Here is a 26,595-nt window from a genome sequence, read left to right on the forward strand (position 1 = left end):
TCTGACACAATTGGGTGTGTGTGTATGTGTGTTGTAGCTTACCTTGTAACCACTAAGAAATGCAAGTTTATGCTTGATAAGATTGTTTACAGTTCTGCTGTTCACATAACAGCTGCAGCAACAGGCAGAACCAGAAAAAGAGCTCTTACTTCACCCCCTAATTGGCAAGCTTCTACCTAGGTAAGCCATACCTCTTGAAATATTCTGGATTTTCATGCTTTTCTTGTCTAGTTTTGGTGTTTACATATTAAACTGAGTTGTCAAATGTTTGTTATAGCTTCTTAGAAGCAGTATACATAATGCAAAGGTTGCTTAGGTAACTCCATAATAATATTTGCCTTGGACTGCTTTCTTGGCATATCCCTGACCCCAACCTGTTATTTTCAGTATTTCTTTACATTAAAGTTGTGAAAGGGTGGACATGTCCTACTTTTATCAGCAACACAGTAAGAGAGGAATAGATGTCTAATTGAAATGATAAAGTTGTATAAAAGCTAAAGACATTAATATATTCACAGGGGATTTGCATATCAGTCTTAACCCTGCTTTGTTTCTCTGTGTGTCGCTTCTTCCATCTGCTCCTTTATGGCTCTTGGCTATGTGTCCAGACCTACCCAGTCCTACTTGTTAGTATTATCGACCCTTATTTTCTTTGTTCTTTTCCCCTTTGATCATTTCCCCTGGTTGTATATCTAGAAATGTTTATTCTTTTCCTCCTATTTTTAGTTCATAAACAAACAGCTAAACAAAGATAGTAAGAACATTCTTCAGAATGTTTACAGGCTTTTTCATAGTTAAGCCCAATATCATGTTTTCACCAATCATATTTTGGCCATAATTAAGTTTTGAAAGTCTACTGTAAATTCATTCATTCTATAGCAGTCCATACTGTAAAAAAAAAGGTAAACATTCGGTAAGTATATATTCCCCCATAATAAACTCCTTAGCAGCTTCATTTCCATAATGCACAAAGAACCTCATTAATTCTGGTTTCTACTAATTCTGTGAGTTCACAGAACCATGAACTTGTCTCATTTGCAGCAAAACTAAACAAAATGTATTGTTTTATGCCAATGAAAAAAATCTTCGATGGAGAACAGCTTTGTGGGTTGAGCGTGTGGCTGCTGACACAGTCAAGCACATCCAAGTGTACCCCGACTAAATTTATCTAGTTTTTCATTTCCTTACTCATATTTATTGTTATTAGCAAGACATGACACTTCATTACACTTCTTAAGCGATCTCTGTAAAATTTCTGGAAGATAAGAACATCAAAAACAAAGACGTGACAAACACATTCATCCAATCTTGATGGGAAGAACAAACATCTCCTGCTTAGGTTTTCCAGCACAATGCTGAAAGAATTTATTTTTTAGTGTCCTGCTGATGTTAATGCTTTTCAAAGCATTAAGCTTCTGTCTGTAGTTAGTCAGAACAATCTCTCGTATTGCAGTAGTCTGATAAAGAATATGGTTTAAAAATACAGAAAGCTCTGTTAATTGTAACCCAAATAGTCTGAAGGGTAGAAGAAAACAGTCGTCATATAGCAGTGGCAGAACTGATTTGAGTTTCTAGCTGTAGTCTGAATAGGTTCAGATCCATACAGTTCAGCTCTGTGACATAAATGCAACAGTAGCTTTATTGGTAACTTGATGGTAACTGATTCTAATTGCACTAGCTTTAGGGCAAATATGGGCTTTAGGACGCATTCTTTCAGACATGAAGAGTCTTCAAATCCTGAAAAGTGTGGATACAAATCAGGAGGAGTTAACTCAAAGATCAGATGAAACTTTCTTTCTCAATAGTTGTATGAAATGTTGAGATGTAATGGAAATGCAAATCTGTTAAGGGATTTTGTCCATTATGAAAATCTCTTATGTATTTTGCCAAAGTATTTTTATTTTATTTGTGTAGGTTTGTCTACAAGTCTGCATATGCTGTTTATCAGATTCACTACTTATTATTTACAGCACTGTGAACAGGAACTATTTCTTCCCAGCACATTTCAGTCTTCACATAGAGGCACCACTTTGAGGCAGATGTATTCTGAAGTGGACTTCTGACACTTTGTAAACCTTGTCTTTTGTTCTTTCAGACATGCTGTCTATTGTAGCAATAGCTCTTTAAAGAATAGTTCCTTAATTCATCAAAAAGCAAACACCCCTGGCTTCATAAAAGAAACAAAGCATTTATCACAATATAATCTTCAATTGCTATAGTACTTTGCCAGATTTTAATTAGTGATTATTTTATAAGAGCCTTCTTAACACCAGATTCCTAAGAATTGTCCTATCAGTGCTAATGTAAGTGCATTAACAGGATGCACCTTAAAACTTGTCCACATTGGACACCAAACTCCCTTTGTAGACATACCCATAACTGCTCCCTGGATCCATCTGTTGTGACCAGAACTGTCAATGACCACATTCTAATAGTAGTGTTAATACCAATAATAACCAACCTGTAACGTTTCATACTTGGCTGGTGAGAGCCCCTCGGGTACCACTAAGAATATTTCACTATTCCTAGGTCTCCCCTCAAAGCAACTTTTTCTTCCTTTAATATTTTCTAGTATAGGAATGGCAGAATTCTACCAGCTGTGTATTTGACAGATTTATACTAGAAATTATAACCAGTTTTCAATTTTAAGAAAGTGAAAAGCTCTACTTTTATCCACAGTGGGCAGAGAGGCTGTTAGCATTTTCCACAAAAGACAGGATACAAAAAGGATGGAGCAAGTCCAAGTTTGAACTTCTAATATGGGAACGTAAAAGTAGGCAATGATCAGAGTAAGCCAATAAAAAAACAAGCTCCTTCTCATCTGAGAGGCTGTGAAAGTAAAATATTAATAATTTTAACAGAATTTGAAGTGGGTGGCAGGAAGCTGCATTGTTCCTGGTGCCTGATCTGTTTACCTTCAACTGCACAGAGAGCACAGGCAACATGGGCATGGGCTGGGGGCAATAGGAAGACACAGCTTGCCCCAGCACGTACACAGTGCTGGGAAGGAGCAGCAACTCCAGAAGACAGCAAGAATGTAAAGTATGACTACTGAAGAGTTGGAAATTTCTTTTTTTATTTCCCCGGAGTATAAGAAAACCCTGTTCCAATGGCAGTTTAAACCACACCACCTTAATATTACCCTTAATCCAGGCCAGGCCCCTTGGCCAGCGCTGATCAAGCCTTTCCACATCCCGACCGTACCTATACCCGCACAGGTTCCATCTGCACCCTGCAGCCCCCATCCCGCATCTTCCCTCCCGCAACCCACAGCCCCCATCCCGCATCTTCCCTCCCGCGCCCCACATCCCGCACCCTCCACCCTCCCTCCCGCACCCCGCACCCCACAGCCCGCACCCCTCACCGCCGCAGCCGCGCTCGCCCCGGCGCGGCCCCGCCCCGCCGCAGCCCCCCGGCCGGGCGCGCGCAGGAACATGGCCGGGCAGGGCGGGAGCAGCGCTGGAGGCCGCGGCGTTGTGGTAAATGCGGAGCGCGGCCCAGCCCACCCTGGCAGCTCCCCCCTCGCCGGACGCGGTGCTTCCCCGGTTCCCAGCCCGCTTCCCCACTACTCTCCGGCGCTCTGTGCTGAACCCCCGCGCCCTTCCCTTCCCCCGCTTGCTCCGGGCCCCCGGCCGGCGCTAGGGCCGCGTCCCCTCACGCTGTTGCTGGTCCCGCCGCGCCCGCCGGTCACGGCCCCGCTGCCCTGCCGGGGAGGGACGGGCGTGTTGGGCTGAGCCGCGCCTTTGGCTTCCGCCGTGAAAGCACGGTCCGGTACCGCCCCGAGAGGCTCCTGTGGCCGCGGCTGTGCTTCCCCACGCTCCCTGAGTACCAGGGATGAGGATTCTCCGGCATCCCGAGGTGTCTTTCTCCCACCGGAACGCTGAGGGGCTCCTGGGGGTCTGCGGGCGCCGTGAAAGAGGGTTGGGCTGTTCTTGTTCTTCTGGGGTGGAAAACAGCCTGAACTTTGGCAGTGCGTTTGGAGTGCCTGTAGGGATGGATAAATGGTGCAAAAATGAATGAATGTGATCCTTATTCTGATAGACACACCAGATTCTCCTGTGAAGCAAATGCCATCACTGCCACCACCTTAGGTATGTTCTTATTTTAATGTGGCATTAGGATTTTAACAGAAAGTTCACGGGTCAGCTGCCCAGATCATGGCCCAGGGCCCTCTGCGCAGGCTGTGGTTGCACTGTCCACTCCAACGTCCCCTCATTCTTCTTCTGAAGGACCTGTCTCTGTGTGTTCGAGGTCTGTCTGGAAACAACGCACATCAACCACTCTCCTGACACCTGTGTAATAAATGACATTCCTTAAGTGGGTGACTGCATATCACCAGAGCAACACGAGGTTATTGCAAAGAATGTGCGTGACCATGTTCTGCTGCACTGGTTTAATTTTTTCTGCTCAACTCCCCAAAAACCCAACCAGCAGTGAGTCCACTGCAGCATCATTTAAGTTACAAAAACTGCACTTTGTTTCTTTCTTCTTGTTCTTGGAGGTGAGGACTGAGCTCAACCTCACCTGTGCTCACTTTGCCAGATGAGAAAACAAACAACATTCTTCTAAGGGTGTTGCAATTGAATGTCTTCAGCTTCTCTCTTAGGCCTTGAGGGAACACTTTTGGATATTGCCATGTATTTGTATTCCTTTTTATATTCATTCACATCAACTTTTTTAAAGACTTACTGAAGAATATCTGCTGGGCTATTCAAACATGCAAAGCCTGAATTTTAAAAGTGCCTGTTTAAAAGAAAGGAGAGTATGAAATAGGCTTATTATATCAGACAAATAATTAATTTGAAAGAATATGTGAATTTCATCTTATTTATGAAATGCCAGCAAGCACTTGTGAACAAGAACTTCAATATTATTGTAGAGTTACACTATTTATGTTCTGTTGTTCAAGAGAACCCGAAGGATAAATGAGAGAATCAAAATTTCATCCTGATCCTGTTTTATAAAGGACTTACTGTAACCCAAGTAAAAGTTACTGGTTTATATGAGTTCTGAAGCAATTTCTATCCATTTAATTTGATCTTCTGCATCACGCTGAAACCATTCGATTCAACAAGAGTGCAGAAGTAAACAACACTGACAGGGATTGCTAGTGGGTGTTTGTAATTCTTAATGAAATTGTTTCAGTTTGCATTAAAATGCTTTGAACAAACTGTTCATTGCTACAAAATCTTTAAAAAGCTTCAGCCCCGCCACACACTGAAAAAGTGGATGGGAAAATAGTCTTTCCAGGCCGACTAGCAGTGTTTTTGGAGCAAGATTTGCCTCTAATTAGAAACCTCGCCAAGGAGGATATTTATAATCTCCTGTTTCTATGGAAATGAGGAACACAACTAAGTAACTTTTTTTCTTTTGTGTAATTTCAAGGCTTGTGTAAGTCAGGGGAAAAGCTTTCATTGATTCCAGTGATCTCCCAGTCATGCCCTTCATGGGCAAATATTCAGTGGCAGTTGCCAACAAATAACTTCTTTTATGCAGAAATTTTTGGGTAGATTTAAGAAAACATAACAGTCAAGGTGTCTGTAGCTATCAATGAATATACAAAAAAAAAGGCCCCCAAGCAACCCAAAATCCACAAGGAAGAACAGTGTTTCAGTACAACATGAGCCAGGGCTGTGTCTGAGTTAAAGTGGGGATGTGGAGGATGTGGAGGAACAGTTCAACATAAAATATGTTATCTTAGCCAAAATTGTGAGAAACCGTTTATTGCTCTACTGTAGAATGGTAAGTGTAGGCTGGTTTCAGTGATGGCCCTTTAAAGACTATCTGTAGCAAAAATGCCATTAAGACATGAACTGCACAGTGGCAGGTTTGTCACCATTTTTCCTTGTACTCAAGATTCCTTAGCCAAGCTATGTGTGACCTCAGGAATATGATTGTAAGGAAAACAGTAAGTGTTGCTTTTTATCCTGAACCAGTATTGAAGCAAAGCTTTGTAATGATTTCAAGATACCTCATGAACCTGCAGGTCTTGTCTTTCATAAGGAATAGGGAAAACTTTTATTTTGGAGTTTGTTTAGTTTTTGTACTGGTGACTTTGCATTTCATAGCTTTCTGAAGCCTTCAACTGTTGGCTGATTTTTGACCTTCTGAAGCTCTACCACCATTGTATGTTTTGAGATCTAATCTCTGTATTCTGATACTTAAAAAAAACCAATGTATGTTAAGTCTGTAAAATATTGTTTCTGTAAATATACGGATTTACAAACTAGTTTTATAGTGAGGTGAGATGCAAACATTTTGTAATCACTTATCTTTGATGACATCTAAATTAAGAACCTCACCTTTTGCAAGAAGTACAGCTTTTCACAGATTTGTACAGATATCATCCATGAACCACATAGATTATTCTCTACATGTGATGTTTCATCTGCAGAACACTTAGCTATTTGTTTATGACTTTAAGTAATTTTAAACTAGAAATACACAAATTTAATATAGAATTTTATGACTTCTAATTTTGCCATCCATTCTTCCATTGGAGAATTCCTTCTTACTGGCAATATTATATTTGCACTTTGAGTTTAAAAGTGCTTAGAAATTTATTTTAGCTGCTAGTTTAGTATTAAATATTTCCTTTGTCTATCCAGTTGTTTGTAATTTCAAGTGACATTTCCCACACTCTATGGGGAAAAAGCTGTAGCATTTGATTTCTGAGTTATACTGAGGAGCAAAATAATTAATGGGAAAAACAAAGTAGTAAATTGTAACTGGAAGAAAGTATGATACACAAATTCATCCAATAGAATGTGTACTAGAATGCTGATTTTGTATCAGTTACATAATGTGAAACACCATGAAGTGTTCTTGACAGTACTATTTGATATTCAGATTTCAGACAATTGGCCTGGATACAGTCTGGATTTATTTACTTATCCTCAGCACTACTATGGAGACCTGGAATATGTGCTCATTCCACATGGCATTATTGTTGACAGGTATGTGTAGCTTGAATGTTACTAAATAAATTGTTTGGTCAGTAGTATTGTTCTTTATTATAAAGGCTGTCATCCATATAAAGTGCATGTATGATCTTTGTCTTAAAATATTATAAGTTAAAAACTTGGATATTTTTATTTAGAAATTTAAATTAATACATTTTTGTCTGTGCTGGAGTACCTACACTTTTAACATACAAAGTAGTCTTTGGAATTCCTGGAAATTTCAGCTGCAAACAATCTGAGGAACAATATAAAAAACAAAAATTCATCAAAGAAATGTTTCTTAATGAGGGGTTTTCCCCATTTTCAGACTTCATAAAAGTTGATGAAAGACTATTTTATTAATCTTCAGTAAAGTAAGTGATCCTTATTCTTACAACACTAGAAGGATTGTGTATTTCACATCAAATGAGATGATCTAATATTTCTAATATCTTCTATTTCTCATATCAAAAATATATGAGATTTGATATGATATCTCATATCAAAAATATTTTATAAAAATATAATTATTGCTATATGGAATTTACTAGAGCATTAAAAATAAAAGATGTGGAAATGAAGCAACAGCTGTTTCTCATACTTAATATATTATCTTCAGTCTAGAGCTTATTCTTCTCTGCTCCATGAACAGATTTCAGCCCATGTGCTTATGCAAATTGATTTCTGTATTACAGTTGGTAAAGAAAGAAAAAATCAGCCAAAACTGAAAAATGTAATAATAAAAGACATAGGATAAATTATAGGATTATTTAATAAATTGTATCCTGTCTACAAGTCTACTCTCATTAAAACTACTAATCTAATTCAGAGAGCTATCAAAGGAGTTTCCAGTGTATTTACAGAATGTAATGCACTGAGCTGTTTTTCCTCAAAACATCAAATGTTTTCTGTTGATACTGCATTACATCTAGAAATGACCCACTTATTATTATTATTATTATTATTATTATTATTATTATTATTATTATTATTATTATTATTATTATTATTATTATTATTATTATTGTAGGTCTAGAAATGCTAATTCTAAAGTTAATATTTATTATTTACATTTATTTTTAATATTAAACGTTATTATTTTTATCTTGAAAATATATGTAGCATTGCAGGGCAGAAATGTGTATCTTTTTTTTCCAATCATCTGCCATATTGTGTTTGCAATGCAGAATTGTCAAAGAGAGGATAGGTTTGGTTGGGAACCCCACAATTCCATGTTCATTGGAGCATTTGCCTAATTATTTGCCTGTGTGTGACTTTGAACAAGTCACTGAAGCTCTTTGCAGTCCTCTCTTCTGCTGTATAAAACAGTGAGCTGTACAGAATAGTGATAGTATATGCTCTTTATGAGCTTTTCACTGATGCTCTATTGCTTTCTAGTTTTTATGTATATTTTTATTAAAATCATAGGGGTAGCATCTTTCAAAGCCAATCAGCACAAGATTTTCAAATATTCTTCCCTGTCTTTCACTTAATTTGTTGTTCTTATGCAGTAACTAACATAACAAGTTAGGGCTTTGTACAGGTATATTTTATTCTGCTAATGCCTGTGAGGTAAAATGCAAGGCTAGCTCACATTCTTGTCTCTCGAGTCTCTGATATATTTATGAGCCAAAAATATGCAGAGATGTGTAGGTTCTGTTTGTATAGATGGGGAATTTATGCATTTAGGGTTAACCCCATTCATGTGCTTTGCATCTTGCATCCATCACTCTGTATCTGCTGTCTGTGAGCTGGATCCAAAGCCAGTCAAGCATTGGAATGGACTGTCCTGAAAGGTGGTAGAGTCACCATTCCTGGAGGTGTTCAAGCAATGGCTGGACCTGGCACTTACTGTGGTCTAGCTGACTTTGTGGTGATCAGCCAAAGGATGGACTCGATGATCTTGAAGGTCTTTTCCAACTTAAATCATTCTGTGATTCTGTGAAGTCAGGATACTTAAGCAATGCCAGTCAAGCTTTGTACTCACCATAGTGTTTGTAAAGTGTACCATGAACTTAAAGCATCTTCACCTAAAGTTATTTTATCCCTAATTTTTTTTTGTGCCCAGGACAGAACGACTGGCAAAAGATATTATGCAAGATATTGGAGACAATGATATTGTGGTTCTCTGTGTCCTCAAAGGTGGCTACAAGTTCTGTGCTGATCTTGTGGAGCACTTTAAAAATCTTAGCAGAAATTCAGAAAGGTTCATCTCCATGAAAGTCGATTTTGTTAGACTGAAAAGTTACCACGTAAGTCAACAACTGATTTATGTACATTCTGGTTGAGTGTCATAATAAATAGGTGACTTTTGCATGTGCGATCTCCACCTCCAATTATAAGAAAAACTATGTGAAAAGTATTTTTGTTTGAAAAAACCTCTGAGGTTTTCTTAAAAACTCATATTCCTTATACTTTGTTGATAGTTTGAATAAGGATATGAAGCATCCTTGAGCTCTGTTGTTTTATTTAGTCTGTCTTTTACTTCTGGACAGAGTCATATTCAAATTTCATTCATGTAAAATGTTGGCATCTTGTTTGTTCACAAAATCCTCAGCAGTTCTGTCAAGTTAATTTCATGTTACTGCATTTTCCACCCCCGCATATTTTGGCGTAACTGCAAGGTGGTAAATCTACGTCTCCTTCTAAATTTTTAATGCTAAGTAAATGAAATGCTTTCGTCTTCATAGCATGCAGTTTATATAGTAGCAAAATATACCACCAGATGATGATAGTGCTCTACAAGAAAATGAAAAAAGCTATTCAATCAAATCCAGTGTTGAAGTAATCATCAAGCCCTCCTGTTATCTTCAGAAGAAATTATGCAATAATGATTCATCTGTGTCACTGAAGATATGGTAATGAGATGACCAGCATTTTTTTGGATCTCTAACTGAAAGTTCTTATTGTAGCAGTTATAAATTTATATTCTACCTTGCAGTGCATGTTCCGTAGTGAGGGAGCATTTCTATAAGTAATTTGTTGTAGAAATGTCTGAGGAAGTACACTAATAAATAGAGTGATAATACGGTGTTTTGCAGAAAAGCAGCTTGCTATGTCCAGTAGTTCCCACAATAACTCTACATCTTTTCCACAGGTTGTTGGCTGGCGTTTTCTTCTGAACCCAGTGACTATAAACTGTTCCTAACTTTCACACATCTGGTCTGACTTTTTTTCAGTGTGGAAAAAAGTGAATGAGAGCCTTTTATAGCCATTTGGTTAGGATTTGGTCCTGGGACTTCTGTTTCAAGAATTAGTTAGTTCTATGAAGCACGTGTGAAATACTAATATTATATAATTTCTAGCAGTATTAGAAATATTAGTATTAGCAGCATTACAGAAATAATAATTTATAATATTTATCTCACATAATGGCACATGGAAATTTTACTAAATTTTTTTTTTGCATAGTTATAATAGCACTTCAGTAACACTGCTGAGCAAATAGTGGAATTACTTAAACTGGGTTTTATTTTGCATCTGGCATATAGCTAATGCACATGATTTTCCTACAGAGTTAGCTCTTATCCAGTATGAAGATATCGTGGTTGTAAAATTTCTTTCCTCAGGGTCCAATCTTATTAGCCATACTAACCCATAACCAATGAGTGGCAGAAGATGTGTACTGCAAAAATGTGGAAATTTTCACATCTTTAGCTTAGGAAATAATGTAAAAGCATGTTATATCAAGCTGAAACAGCACTAAGAATTTTATTATGTGAGGGTGCACTTACCAATACTTAGTCCAATACTAAGTCAATTTCCTAGCATTTAGTGGCTGTGCATATTTTGGGTCATAGCCTCATGCTGTATCAGAAAGATACCACCTTCCCAATAACTAGTGCCTGCATCTGCTTTTTTGAAAATATATTCTTTTTTCTTATATGTACTGCCAAACAGGTGTAATGTATTTAGAGACTGAAGCTGTCCTTGATTTAGTGCTTGGATTTAGTGCTTGATACCTGTTTGGTCTTGAGAAGCTGAATGATGCTGCAGCAGAAATTTGAAATGACATTAATATTGGTAGATGCAGTCCATGAGATATGCATAAACGTAATGCTGACTAAAGCACCAGTACCACTACCCGCCATCCTTTGCATCTGAGTTACTATTGTGTCCTGTGCAATTGCAGGTTTTGGAGAATGTCCCCTTGTCAGTTTAGCTGGGCTGAAATCACTTCAGGAACTCACTGTACCTGGTCTGAGTGACTCTTTATTCCAGCCTTATATGAAACTCCCAAATCTCCATGACAGTTTATTCTGTAATAACATTTTTTTTTTTGGTATTTTACACTTTAATCAGAGACAACAATTACAGCTTATCTAGAGATAAGACTCTACTTAAAATCTTGGAGCATCACCAGTTCCACTCCTTTGCTTTCCTCTGTGTTTTCTGTTCCACTTTCTAGTAAGACTTATTACTGCTCTGTCTTTTTATCCCTTTTACATTTTACAGACACCATTCTTCTCACATTATTTATCCTGCATCCTTTTACTAACTGTTCTCTCTTTCTCTCCTGAAGGGAGTCCTGCTGGTCTCAATATGCTTCCTTCAGACATGCCTCCCTTCCCCCCTCAAGCTGTTTAAATCCAGCAACTAATTTCAGCTCAAACTCATGGGATTTTTGTATTGTCTCATTCCAGCTTCACTATTGAAAGGTTAGTTGATTTTTAGGGGTTGTAATTCAAAGTGGGATTTCTTGGTTTAATAGAATAGCAAAAATGGGCTGTAATTGTGACCCAGAGTCAGATCTTGGCATCAGTGAAAGTACCCCTTAATTGCCAAGTATCAGTGGAAAATGTTGTACTTTGCTGTTTGGCATGCAGACATGGTTACAGGAAAAGGAGATTGCAAATATGACCAGTTTTATATGGCTCTTCATTTTTCAAACCTGTCATAATATTACAGAATTTAGACTTTAGAATTTATACTTAATTAGTATGTTAGGATTTCTTTCATATTAAGTAGCTGAAAGCTGGGCATGTATCTTCTTTGTTAGATTTCTTCATGCAAATGAATTGGTTGGAAAAAAAAAGCATAGTACATTTAGGTTCTCTGGATATTCATAAGATGAGTGGCTACTTGTACTGCCATAATCAGGATGGTTTTATCTGGTTTGTAAAATATTGTCATATATACCTGAACATTTTTACATTTTTGTGAGAAACTTTCCTGTATTTTACAAGGAGCAGTTTTAAAGAAAGCACCAAGATGAGAGTTACAAAATAAGATTTCAGGAGTAAACAGATAGGAAGCATCATGTAGAATTAATGATAAAAGTCAGGAAGTAGATGGAGAGGAAAATCAAATCAATTTTCCAGATGGAAATCTGAATGAAAAGCAGCAGCTCTGAGTTTTAAAAGGCAGAGAAGAGAAAAAGCACACTTTCTTGAATGAACTCAAGAGCAGCAAGGCAAGAAGGATAGTGGGTAGAGCAAGAAGCACTACAATAGTCCTCATGTGAAATATGATGAATATATCAAAAGATGTAAGCCAAGTTTTAGGGGAAAACACTGTATTCTGGAAACACTGACATGAGATTTGAGAGAATTTGGCAGCTTTTTAGATATTACGTTCTAAGATATTGGATTTTATTATAAGTCAGGAACAGTGGAATTGACTGCAGAGATTTTTGAATTTAAAACTGGATGAATAAAATTTACTATTCAATTTTTACCATGCTGATTGTTTTCCCCGAGTGATTGTTCCTCCACAGGAAATCGGAGTTCTGAAGTTGAAAACAGGTGAGGATTTCAGATTGAAAAGAGAATTCAAAATTATTTCCAGAAGCATGGTATGTTGAAGTCAAAGATGAAAAGTAATGATGGAAGATGTTGAGCTGGGGAATGTCATCTAAAGAGAATGTAACCCTAGCAGGAGAGATGGTGGATCCAGAAATCCTGTAATACATTTGTGATATTAATAACTGTAGGAGATTAAAGAGCTGATTAACAAGGTGTTTTACTAGGGTGTTTTGAATTAAATGATAGGACTAGACAAGAAAGAATGGTTGAGGATGAACCAAAGGAGAGAATGAACAAAAAAATAGAAGGATGTGGATGTCATGAAGGGAAGGGCTGAATAGCATATGTTTTAGCAAAAACACATAGTATGAGAAGTGTAGTAGCAGAGCAGACTGTTTGTAAACAATAATTAGAGCTTCTCCTTGTTCAGTGTGGAAGAGAAAATTTAGGACAAGCTGAAAAGGTAAAGGTTGTATTACAGCTTCAGACAGAAGAGGATGTTCTGGCTTAGCAAGTCTAATCTGCAACGAAGAGATGAAACAATATCACCTAATCCTGTTCTACGGCTATGCCAAATGTGACCTTTAAGTCAAAGCTCAATTTTTAAATGGAATTGAAAAAATTAAGAAGTAGAGGAAGTATGCAGACTTTCTTGAAAAGTTCTCAACAGCCTCTCAATAGAAGAGAAGGTAAATGCATGTGAATTAAGACTTCTTTAGTGGATAGATGATGAAAGCTAAAAAGATAAGTAATCATGGTAAGAGTCATTGTTGAAACTGGTGATGGGGACTAATGGAAGGAGGAGAAATACTACACACTTTTATTAAGCAGAGCAGTGTGCTTTCTACATGCATTGCTACCTGTTCTTGTAAAATGCATGTATTCCCATATGGTTATCCATAGATATCTATCTATTTCTCTTAATTACTGTTTGTTATATGATAGATATGATAGTAAAGCTCACATCTTGGGGAAGGACAAGAGAATCGTGGTGGCATAACCTTTTTTGACTGAAAACCATGGAGAAGTAAAGTAGGAATGAGATTGTTACTTTTCCTTAAGTCTTTTGTGATTTGCTTGGTTATGTGCGTGGACTAAAGTGGCAGAAGAGCAGTGATCTCTGTTATTTTGAAATGACATTGTTATAACAAACTCTGTTATTTTGAATAACTTTGAGACCCCACCTGGAATACTGCATCCAGCTCTGGAGTCCTCTGTACAGCAAAGACAAGGATCTGTTGGAGGGGGTCTGGAGGAGGCTACATACATGACCACAGGTCTGGAGCACCTCTCCTAGGAAGACAGACTGATTCAGTTGAGGTTGTTCAGCCTGGAGAAGAGAAGGCTTTGGGGAGACCTTAGAGCAGACAGCCAGTACCTGAAAGGGGCCTACAAGAAAGGTGAAGAGGGACATTTACAAGGCCATGGAATGAGAGGAAAAGGGGAAATGCCTTTAAATTGAAAGAGGGTAGGTTTAAACTAGATAGAAGGGAGATACTTTTTTTTTTTTTATGATGCAGTTAGTGAGGCACTGGAACACATTGTCCAGAGATGTGTTTGATGCTCCAAATATGAATGAACTTCAGAGGCAACTTCCAGAGGATTATGCAGATTTGGTCAATTCATGTAATTCTTTCAAATGAGTACATTATTTATAGTTTCCAGAACATAACTAATAAAAAAATGTGAAAATGTGACTGCTGAATTGTAATCCATGCACAATGGTTGCATTGAATTCTGTTCACAAACAAATCCATTGATATGATCTGTTTCCTCTTCAGCCTCCAGTTGTTTGAAAGATATTTACAACTGTTGGTTATTAGTCTTGGCATAAACAGGACTATTAGTGCTGCAAGAATATGAAAACAAGCAACAAAACAAGCATTGTTTAGTAGAAATCTGAATGTTTTTGCTATATGAAGCCATCTCAGTAAACAGTTTTGCTAAATCTCTCTTCTGTAGGAGTAAGGAAGCAGAGGAATTTTATAATGAGTAAGTTGAACGCTTGATAAATGGAGAGCCAATTTTGTGCCATGCAGGTTTCTTCTCATACACCAAATGAATGTACTTAATTCCTAAAAAACTCAACAGCATGAGGCATCAGACTATAATCAGAGTGGTATAAAATGTACAGTCCTACTTTTCATAACAACCTATTCTTATTAAGTATACTTTTATTGTATGTAACTTAGCTTTTTTAAGATCACTATGAACTTTGCATTTAAAAATAGTATGTTGAAATCCTGACCCTGAAAAGGCAAGTAACCTCAAAATGGTTCTATTAATTTAACAACACAGAAGAAACAGCTGTCTTGCTTGCATTTAGTGATTCATGTCTATACCCAGACTCTACACCAGTGTTACAATGATTGTTTATGCTCATTGCTGTGTCACACAGGAAAACATACCTCACAATCTCCTGAGAAAAATGTACATGCTGAGATGAAAGAGGATTCAAGAGGATACTTACATATTTTATTTTGGACAGGTTGTGAGTTCTCTTTATTTTGTTTCATGTACACAGTTTAGCTGATGGCTGCATCATCTTACTGATGTGGAGTAGCCATGGAATAATTACAAATTGGAGCCTATCTGATAGAATGAATTTCTATCAACTTTAAAGCCAAGTTCTACCATAATTTCACGGGACTGAACTCCAAATTATCTGTGAATTATACATTTGACAGGCAAATAAATAACTTCAGTCTAGGCAAAAATGTGGTTTAATTTGAAAATTAGTGATTTGTGGTTAATTTGCAGAGAGGTTGTGTGTGCACTAGACATTCAAAAACTAAAACATACTCTTAACCTATTTCAGATAGGTTGCAGTCACCACTGTAGTCACTACTGCAGTTCAGTAGTTGCTTGCAGTCACCACTGCAGACAGTGAACAACTGTACAGAGAATTCTGCAGCATGATATACTTTCAGATGCTAATGGGCAGCAGAAACATGACATAATTTAGTCCACAGAAGTTACCAATGTCAAGGATCTAGACCTTAAAGTTGTTGCTGTTCTGAGAGATATGTTTTGTTGACTAGATAGTGTTGTCAGAGAGATGTCTTATGGGCAAGCTAATGATGAGAGATTTGTGAAATCTGCTTCTTGAAATCCCAGAGGGATTTTGTCTCTGTGCACTTTTTCTATGAATGGATAAAACAGCATTTACATCCCAAAGCAGTAGTATCTTTTTGAGTGAAAGTTCCATGAGATGTTCAGACCTGCTAAAACATGTGAGTAGAAGGTCTTTTAGACCTCCATGCCAAAGATGCTCCAAAATCTAAATTTTGAGAGATTGCTCTCCCTGTATCTCGTACACTTTTGGTTATTTTCTGAAATTTAGTAAGACCTGAGATGGTTAAAAAGGTGATAAACTGCAGAAATGGATCACATGTTTTGCAAATTGAGCATTTGGAGATACTACAATTCACAGTTCTCCAAACTGTGTCCAAATATTCCTTTTTCAAGTGTTAAGACTTGTTTAAAAATAGAATATTTTTCATCAACATGCAGCTGTGTCTTACTGCAAAATACCAGCCTCAGAGACACTCAAACTTTTCAGAGAAATAGCCAAAAATGTGTTACTAGTGGAAGTCATCCCAAAATCTTATTCTTGCAGCTAGCTGGTGAAATTTTAAAAGAAGTTCACAAAAATGTAATGAGAAGAATGGCATCTCTTTGGTTAAATTGTGAGTGGTGTTACAAGAGTAGCAGCACAATTCAGGCACTTTGAAAGTAAAGTCTCCTGCCAGATTAATCTGTACATCAGGTACAGTGGCCTGGGGTGAAAATTCAGACACTGGAGGTGGGGCTCTTTCCTGATTGCACCTGCACTGCTGGACCAGTGACTGTCTCCATTTCATTCCTCAGGGACTGCAGTGCCCTCCAGGGAGTCGCACTGGCCAGCCCAGCTGCTTCTGAGCACTCCCTAACCTGTTTCAGCCCAGATAACACCAGTTATCAGAGAATTTCTATTTGGACCGCATGAGCTTGCTGGATTTGTTCTCAGCAACCCAGATCCACACATGTATCTCAGTAGCCTCTGCCAGAGGGAGGCTTACAAGCAGCTGGGGACAGCTTGTGGGCAGTAAATGGTTTAGTCAGCACAGTTCTTGCTGGAAAAAAGAGTCTGCCCATAGTCAAGGGACCCTCACTTACCATGTGTGCAAGCCTCAGACTCACCCACTTTACCTGAGATGTGCTCCTTGAAGGTATCAAAAGGAGTGTGGATATTTCAACGCTAGTTATTTTTGTGTACCAGCCTAGTTTTCATAGTGTTCTAAGATAAACTGAAGAAGGTCATGCTATATGAAATAAAATCTGAAATTAAAAGTCAGGGTCTTGAAATGCTCTCCATTCACCTACATGGAACCTACAGCTTCCGTTTAACATGATGGCAGAGTTGTGAGATATGAGAGCTTTAATTCATTTCTTGCTCAAAGAAAGTGTTTTATTTAAAATAAAAAAGTTTTATTTTGTGCTTAGGGTCTTGGGATGCTACTTCTAATGTAAGTAGGTGTTAATTTGTGGGCATAGCTCAGGCAAGGTCATAATAAGTCTATCATACAGTCAGTTACCAAGTTTATCTCTAATGTAAAACTTACTTATAGAGGATGATCTTTGGAACCGTATGCATCAGATAACACACCTACACATCACTTGAATATGTTAGCACCATCTGAAATCTTAGTGATTTTTTTAAAGTATGAGTAAGTGTTTCAGTGACTCACATATGAAAGATTTGGGGGAACCAAACAACTCAGGCGAGGGAGAACTGAGTAGGAAGTGGCCTGATTGCCATGGGGACAGAACTAGAGCAGATGTGGTAGTGAAGGCAGAGTGATACTGAGCTGTCCTACAGCTTCTCAGAAGTATCAAACTATTGTTTTAAAGTGTTTATGGAACATATTAAAACAACTAACTACATGCTTTTTAAAGACACTTTTCATTTTTATCTATTGTTTCCACCCTAGGTATTACCTTCCTTCATATGGATATATGATTTTTAACTATGGAATTATTTTTTTTAAATTAAAAAACAATTCGTTTTCCTATGTTCTGAGTTGGTACTGTGTTCTTCTGGATTTCAGATCTAATATAAACTCCAGAGAGGTATTTTCTAATATTGAGAAATTTGTCTCCCCAAGAGTCACATTTTTCTTACAAGCTGTCATGTTTTCTTTTGAAAAATGTCTTCAAATTTGAAATAATTGTCTTGAATTAAAGTATATTTCATAGGGTACAGATACTATGTGTAAACAGAGTTTAAGACCTGAGGTTCCTTTTTCTTAAGGTTTTTTTATATGAGGGTTTTTTTTGTGAGTTTAAATCTTTGATATTTTTAAGCAATCCAGGTTCCAGGAACATCTTAACATTTAAGACTATAGATGTTTTTGAAACTGGCCACTTTTAGAACAGATTCAAAGCATAAAGGGATTTTATTAGAAGCATCCAACTGTTTGTCTTTTCTAAGAATTAGATTCCCCTGGATGCAGTATTTGTTGTAAAGCAGTGCTTTCTTAGAAAGCCTAAAATATTGAAGTTTAGTTTTAGTAAAATGTTTTGTTTCATATTATGCCAAAAATACACTGAGCTACTACTAAGTTATGGCATTTGCAGCAATACTGTGTGTCATCCTGCTTCATAGATTTTATAGTAACAGAGAGATAGGATCTTACGTGTAAGATAGGTTCAGAACTTAATGGTCACTAATCCTGCTGTAAAAATAAGATCTGATGAGTTTGAAAGTACTGTTACATGTTTATGCATTGAAAAAATACCACATTATTTGTATGCTAGTAGTACCACTTAATATGTGAGTTTTTCATCTTAAGATCTGAAATGGGGCAAAATTAATTAAAACAAGCCGGAGCATTCAAATTTTTCTCAAGGAATTCAATGACTCGCTTTTACTGGCATCTTAAACGCTGTTTCTTAAAACAGACCATAACATTGTAGTGCTCATGCAGTATCACACCCTGGGAGTGGGTCTGTAAGGCCAGACCAAAAGGGTTACTCTAAAGGAATATGGCAATAACAGGAACTTCTGTGTAATTGCAGTGCTGATCTGTGTGACAGATACAAAATTATTTTCCCACCTCATTTGATAGACAGAAGTTAAAATATTTAAATAAAGATGGGATACTATAAAACAACTGCAAGAAAATTCATAAAGAAGATGTGTACTGTTAAAAGTTTCCAAGCTGTCATTAGCCAAGGGAAGAGTATACAGTAGTATGGAAGAGAGGGCTACTGAGTTGTGAGAGTCAATGATAAACTAAGCTCCAGATTGCTGGAAGGGACTAAGTATTTGAGGTTTTTATCAGACTCATCTTCTGTGAATTCGCCTACCTATTTATCTGTTTTCGAAGCCTGTGGGTATTTGACAAAGTTCAGGATTCTTCTTCTATCACTGTTTTATCACCAGATTCTAGGAACTAAGGGTAGTTAGGGTCAGAAGGTTAGCACTTTGTGCTTATTCTAGAGAAAGCTGTTTTCTCTTGTGCTTGCTGAATCCCCAAGTACACAGGGTTTTTAGTACAGAGCTACAAACTCACTATATGTTTTTTCACAATCTTCGTTTACTTTTGATCATGAATTTACAACACAGTTTAAGAAATGGGGTAAGATCATACATGTGGATCTAGTAGTGTCCAAGCTGGCATGCTAAGATTCTCTGTTGAGACTGGGAAACATGACTTCTAGTTGCAGTGCTGTAATGTTCACGCATTTAGTACTAAACAATAATTGGGCAAAAGACAGATACTCCAGTTATTATTGATTTGAATCCAAATGGACATTTTCCTACCCAAGTCCAGTTGGCCATAGCATGATTGATGACCTTAATGACTTTTGCATTACCATAGCAGGAGGAAAATTTTCCCTATACTCTTTGGCTTATGGAGCTGAGGAGGAAAAGCATCCCAAGTCTGCTATTCTGAGAGTGTGGATATTACATTACTATCATAAAAGGTAGGCACCCATAGCAATGCCTCCTGGCAGCCCAAAAGGAGTACCTGAGTAAGACTATGGCAGATCTGGAGGGCATGCTTCCTAAATTTTTCCTTTGCCACTAAGTTTTAAAATTTATTTGCTTCCCATCTCTGGAGAAAAATTATGTGATCTGAACCTTACCTTACATGACTGAAGAGCCCTGTTAATACCTTTTCTCATGCTGGAATGTACGGAGATTTAATTTCTATGTTTAAAATATTATCTTAAGTGAATAAAAATAAGATAGAGTACAAAGAAATCTCAGACTATAGTATGTGAAAACTCACCTGAGTTTTGAGGATTTATTATGTTTCTGATATACATACAAGTCCAAACCTTTGTTATCATGTGTTCTTGATTTCAGTTCTTGCTGATCTTTTTAAATGTTCAGGGGCTGTTTCTGCCATATGGTGATAAGTAGTGCTGCAATCTTTCTGCTTCGTTCTTAAACAAAAGAACTCGTTTAACCAATGCTAAGCAAGTATATAAAATCTAATTGCTAAATCAGAATTTTAAAAGTGAAATAATTTATTGTCTATAATCCTTATTAGCCCAGTTAACTGGTCTGAATTCTGCTTGGATTTATGACAGTTTGGCCCTTTTTTTAAGATACCTTACCTTCCTTGGATTTAATACAGGGAAGGCATGTAGGAGTCCTAGTACATATAAAATTGCTGTGTCTGAACAGATGATTACAAGCAATTCCATTTATTAAGTTTAATAACTTACTGTTTCCCAGACTGTTGTCTGGCAGCTGAATGACCTGCCTTGCTTTTACAGTAGGGAAGAAATATACCCAGGTGTTACAACAAGTCATCTGATAAGGAGTACCTTGCTGTCACTAAGTTCATTGTTTGTCTTTCTCTGTCCAAAGCCAACTTCCTCATTGCAAAACTCTGGCCTTCCTTGGAACTGGATAGACTAGCCTGAATTTGAAGCAGTTCCAAACCTGAGTGCTGGATCTTTTAGTTAAGGAATAACAACAAGGAAGAAATAGAATGAAAAATAAGTAAATCTTCGCATGAGTTATATTGTAGATCTACTCCTACAGAAGTAAAATGTATCTTGCACTGTGGTAGCTAGAACTCTGCTAAATATACACCTACAGCAAATTAAAATTTGCTATTATCTGTTTTCCTGGCAATAGCAGCAAGGCCAGTCTCAGTGCAGCACAGTCAGTGGTGTGGTCAGCTCAGGAGGGCAGCTTTAAAGCTTTGAGAGCTGCACAAAGCTGTCAGTGCTTCAGTGCACACGTACCTGTACTTCCCTGCGGGGAAGGGGGATGTTCTGGCAGTGGGTGTGTGTCAGTTTACTGGATTCCATTCCCACTTGGCTCAGCATTGTTGGATTGTTTGCAAGGTATTCAAGGCACCTCTTAAAAATATATCAGTGACCTGGCACTTGACTATTTTGAATGTGGGTGTACCCCGGAGGTTGCAGTCTGGCCTTTGATATACATTTGATTCTGGGTAAGGGAAGGCAAACTTTCCAGTCTTTACTGGGAAGTGATCCATATCATTCCCACTCGTCTTAACAGTTCACTCAACCCAGCTTAACAGTTCTTACTAGTTGCCCTCTGAATGTTCCTACTTAAGCCTGGATAGTCCTTCTAGCTGCCTGTCATGAAGATTGACAGCTCATGTTCTACACCCTTGGGGTCTTTTGTTCTTAGCTGTTGTTCTTGGGAGAAGAAATCCAAAATTGTATTGATTCAAGTGTATGTCGTTTCTAAGTACAGCATTATATACTACAATTCAACTTCTGCTGATTCACTGAGAATATTTCATAGTCTATACTTTATATATCAGTTTGACTTATTTTGACTTTATTTTGACTATCAGTCAAAATAGGTTAACAGATCCTGTAGATGCCATACTAACACTTCTCCAAACAACTTACTCATATTTTGAAGTATTTCTTAGGAGGCAGGTTGCAAAGCAATTTAGTTACATCCTAGGATCCAAGGGACAACTGAATGGTCTGTCATTGACTTCTTTTTTGGTTAAAATCTTCCTGGAAACCCAGTTGTAGGAGGTGGAATGGTGGTGTGAACTGAAAGAGCTGTCCTAATGGGAATTCTTAGGTTGGAGGATCTGCTGTATTGCCCAAGGTGACAAAAGCAGCACAGAACATGGCCTGGTGGCCACAATCTTCTCTGTTTTGAGTTTCTCTGATGAATTTTGGGAGAAAAAGGTAACCACATTTTTAAATAAATTCCATATGAACTCTGCAGACTGTAATAATTAGATGTGTGATAATGACCTTGTGTCCATATTTCATAATTTAGTTATGCATTTAAACTGTTCTGTTAAAGCTACTTTTTTTGCCATGATTAAAGAATCTTTGTTTAACTGAGCCCAATATTAATGTACTCCAGATTCTGTTTCTTCAGAAGAGTAACAGATGTTCACAGTTTGGTGCAATTTTCAGATGAGCAATGCTGTTTATAATGAATTTTCCTGAGACCACCCAATTCATTTCACTTGTAACTTGAACTATGTCCAAGTGTTGATCTCAGGAGATGTAAAAGAGATGTAATAATTTTGTGCCCCACCCAGTTCAAAACACATGACTTAATATAGATGGAATTTAAATATGTATATTTCCAATCTACATAGAAAGCAAAAGTTTTATCTTGTATGCCATGAAAAATGGTGGTGGAAATAACATTCTTGCTTTAATTCATCAAGTATTCCTGAAATGAAATAAAATTATAAAACAAAGATGAACAACTGAAAAACCACAACCCAGTAATTAAAACCAAAGAAATTGAGATTTATCCTGGAAAATGCGGATTTATTAAGCACAAAAAAAAAAAATAGAAATATAGCATGGGATGAGGTGTGGGGATGGGACACAATGTATTGCATCTTGTCAGAAGCAGCTGCAATAAATTTTTTGCTACATTAACCAAAATACAGTCTGATTCAGAGCTATCTCTATCCAAGCCAATATATTTAATGTTAAATATTAAAAAAAAAAGGAGTTGATAGGGTTTAGGGATTTTAGAAAACAGGTATTGAGGAACTTTGGGTGAAAGAAAATTAAGCAATTCATATTTCTGCATTTATAAGAAATCTCAGAGACTCAATTATATCAGTTGGAACAAATCACAAAGGAAGAAAGAAGCTCTGAATGACCTGAGAACATGAAAATTAAACAAATATTTCTGAATTGGCATTAATTGGTACTGAATGAAACATTTTTTCCTTTCCTGACATTCATTGTACTTTATACTTAACATTTAGTGCAGTGTTATTTTGAGATTATAAACTGAGAACTCAGAAAAATGCACTGAGAGGTTCCCATGGCAACCATAGTGTGCAAATTATCTATGTGAACATTATGATCAGGGTAATGTCACACCGTCATATTAAGCCTTGCTGTTTGGCAGGTATGTGTTTTACAACATGAGTTAAGTGATAAATGTAGATAGTTATAAATGGCATTAGAGTCAATGACCTGAATTTTTTTTTTTTTAGCAAGAGAATTGCTCTCCAGTGTGATGCAAGGAATTTCTTTAAATTTTTGGAAAATACCTTGGCTGGAGGGTTCTGAGCTGCATATGGAAAAATCATGTAGAAAATGATATGGTTTTTAGGCACTGTGAATACTCAGCCTTGTTCTTTGATGGCACTCGTTCTCCAGTCAGAGCACCAGGATTTTCATAAATGTGTGCAGTTGTGTCCCAACAGCCGATGTGTGAATGCAGAGATTGACGGGATGCTGTGATCCCTCTGCTCTCAATGGCTTTTGTGTTTGCTTAGCTGCTTGCCAGCAATGAAGATGCTATTTCAGCATCTTCCTTTCAGCTGAAGCCAGAAATACCAAATGCAAAGGAAACTGTGCTGCTGTGAATACTGTTGAAAGAGAGAGGTTTTTTTAGTGAAAAATAAATAAATTCATTAATCATTGCACCTCACTGTTATCTTTTTTTCTCTTTCTCTTTCTCAACTAGCAGCTTAAGGGCAAATTGCCTCTTCAGTAATTCTTGTGTGCTGGTTGCTAATGAAATTCTACACTTTCTCATTTGGAAATGAAAAAATATTTTGTCAGTGCCTTGGTTACACATGCTGTGGTAGATATTAGAAACAATCTGCTTTTTATAGTCTTATAATAGTCTGACTTGAATACATGCCTGACTTTTGAAGAGTGACCTGTCTTGCTTTACAACAAAAGACTTAACGGTTTTAAGCCTGAACTTAAAATCTTCTTGATCTCCACTTTTTGCTTTGTTTTAAAATAATCTTCTGAGGAAATCAGTTACTTGCTTTGGTGTTGTTTGGGCTTTTCTTTTTTCCTGTTTTTCTTTACGAAAATAAAAGAAATATTGAAACTTATATTAGAAAATGTATGGGATGTAACCTTCATTGCTGCTCTAGCTCTGTTTCCCAGGAAACGGATCAGAGCAGCATGAAATTTATCTAAAGCTCCCAGATCCGGTGCAGAAAAAGTGAAGGAAGGTCTAAAAGCTGTCTTTTAAAGCAGTGACTGCTAAGGACCTCTTACAAAGCTATGGGGTGGGAGTTTTGTGAAGAGTGGAGTCTGAGTGAAAGCCAGGGAGTCTTTTGGTGGATCTGCAGAATGCAAACTTGGAGAAATTCTCATCTGGGCAAATCTACAACCTTTGCTTACAGTTAATACAGGAAGGTTGTATTAATTTAAACATGAGGACCATGAATAGTTCCTGAGGTTGCCAGATTTCTTGTGATCAGGTATCTGCAGTGTTGCTTGCAGGTCCCTGAACTTCTGCCGCCTGGGCTGTGAGCGTGGGCAGGTGTGGTTCCATCTGCACAGGGGGCAGCTCTGACCCTCCAAGTGCTGCCTCTGCCTGCCCTGCTTTGGGAGGGGAAGAAGAGCTATAAATCCCTTACTCCAGTAGATCTTTACCCACATTGTGAGTCCCAGTATTTACGTGTGGAAAAACATTTGGCTTCAGAGCACTGGATTTATGAAATAAAAGGAGACAATTCAAGTGTTGTGTATTTTTCAGGTGTTTGTAATGATGAAGCTTCCTGGTGTTACCAGTAAACCACAGTGTCACATTGTGGTACTGGAGCTATTATTAAAATTGGACTAACTTCCTATAGGTAGGAAGATTAGATTAGCTCATGCATCAATTCGGCAGAAAAACCCACATTAACCATACTTACTTCTGCTCTTGCTTTTTCTGAAAAGTTCATATAGACTTGCCATGACTGTATTTTTTAATTTGCCACCTTCTTTAAGGCCTCTTTTGTCTTGCCTTAAAAGTAGGGCTTACACATGTCTCCCTTATGTGATCTTAACTTTGTGTTCTGCTCATAATGAACTGGAGCTAGAGCTGGTGGAGGATTTTCCATGAGAAGAATTTCAACTAAAAATGTTTCTAAAACAAATTCAGCAAAAAAAAGAACTCTTAAAAAAAATAACTCTTTTAACAGGAAAATCACAACATACTATTCTGTTGCATTTAGTTCAACCTGATTGGTCATATTTAATTAATTGACCTCAAGGATTTTATCTCTGAGTCAGTTGAATAAGCAAAGCTCTGGAAACTCCATGACACACTGAAAATATTTTTGATAGTAAGTGATAAATTTTGGAAAACTTTTTTCCCTTGAAAAAAAATGAATTCCTCCAAAAAGAGCTGACATGTAAACACATTTAGCCTGTGTTTCCAAAAACTGTTTCAAACCAAGAACATACTTACTGGTGTTTGGTCAAGTGTTAAGATGTTCCTGTCCTCCCATTTTGAAAAGGATAAATAGGTTACTCAACCCTTGTCATACTACGAAATAGCAAGCCAGGGAACACTATTTTAAAAAGAAAGATGCAACTTTTTCTAGTCCAGTAAAGCCTAGAGTTTGATGTTGGCTTAAAAACAAGCAGGAAATACAGAAAGCCACAGGAAGAAGTGAGGGTGTGCTTTTCTTATACACCAATAGTAACAAGCATTAGGAAATATTCATAAATAAGACTAGTAATTAAGATTCTTGGAAACGGTATCATTTATATTTTCATTTTATACAGTTAGAACCAATTTCAAAGTTTTATCTTTTTTCTTTCAGAATGATCAGTCTATGCAAGATATGCAGATAATTGGAGGAGATGATCTTTCAAAGCTGACTGGCAAGGTTTGTTCATTTTAAATTTAAGAAAATAAATTCACTAAAAATACTTGAGAAGAGATATATAATTTTTGTCAGATACTAATGCAAAATCAAAGTTATTTATTCTTCTGTGTTAAATTGCTGTAATGCCATGGGTTTCAGATTGCAGATGCCCAAAAAGGTCAGAATGTAGCCTCTCTATCCTTGTGCAGGATTTCCCAATAGTTGTACATGTACCATCAGTGAGATTGTGGGCAAAATTTGTGATGTAATGTTTCCTCTTAGCTCATTTATGTCATGGAGCCTTGTTTTTTCTGCCTTCAGTGGGTGCATATAGGCAAACTGCACAGTATAACATTCATATCCCTGTTGAATTCAGCATATGAGTTTAACCATTTTGCCTACTGCAGAAAATCCAGTTGTGGAGCCTTTCACTCAGAGAATCGAATGGGATTTTTTATTTCAGCATCAGGCTGGCTATATGACTGAATCTGCACAAGCTTGAGCCTTGTGGTAAGGAGAGAGAGTGGTTTGAGGCAGTGAAAAGGCCGTTTTCATCCAGCCATGGTAATACAAAGCAGTGCTTTGGATAGGAAGGAAGGCTGATTTCATTAGGCAAATGGTCTGTGTGGCAAATGGTCAGAAAATGGATTCTTTACTTATGCATTAAGGCAACATAATACTTATCTTGTTATTTGTACTGTATGTGCAGTCACTGTTTTATTAGGTGGTTCTAGATAATATCAGTTTCTTCAAAGCACTCAAATGGAGCATTAGCAAACTCATTTGTTTTGCTGTACTATAGCACACAAGAAAAAGAAGGGA

General features: G+C 37.3%; 1 protein-coding gene across 6 annotated transcripts in view; it reads left to right on the forward strand.

Moving 5' to 3' along the window:
* Positions 1–3,392: 3,392 nt before the first annotated feature.
* The window catches only part of PRTFDC1 (phosphoribosyl transferase domain containing 1), a 42,403-nt gene continuing 19,200 nt past the window's right edge, over positions 3,393–26,595 (forward strand). For 2 of the 6 annotated variants that reach the window (XM_015619564.2, XM_015619569.2), the window contains exons 1-4: positions 3,399–3,479; positions 6,850–6,956; positions 9,010–9,193; positions 25,729–25,794. In XM_015619564.2, the coding sequence (XP_015475050.1) occupies positions 3,435–3,479; positions 6,850–6,956; positions 9,010–9,193; positions 25,729–25,794 (402 nt within the window). In that variant the 5' untranslated portion in view covers positions 3,399–3,434. Of the gene's footprint in view, positions 3,480–3,544; positions 3,859–4,041; positions 4,092–6,849; positions 6,957–9,009; positions 9,194–25,728; positions 25,795–26,595 lie in introns of those variants that run through there. The other 4 variants (XM_019005796.2, XM_015619566.2, XM_015619568.3 and 1 more) reach the window with 4 other exon arrangements.

The sequence above is a fragment of the Parus major genome, chromosome 2 (assembly GCF_001522545.3).
Source record: "Parus major isolate Abel chromosome 2, Parus_major1.1, whole genome shotgun sequence".
NCBI classification, from domain to species: Eukaryota; Metazoa; Chordata; class Aves; order Passeriformes; family Paridae; genus Parus; species Parus major.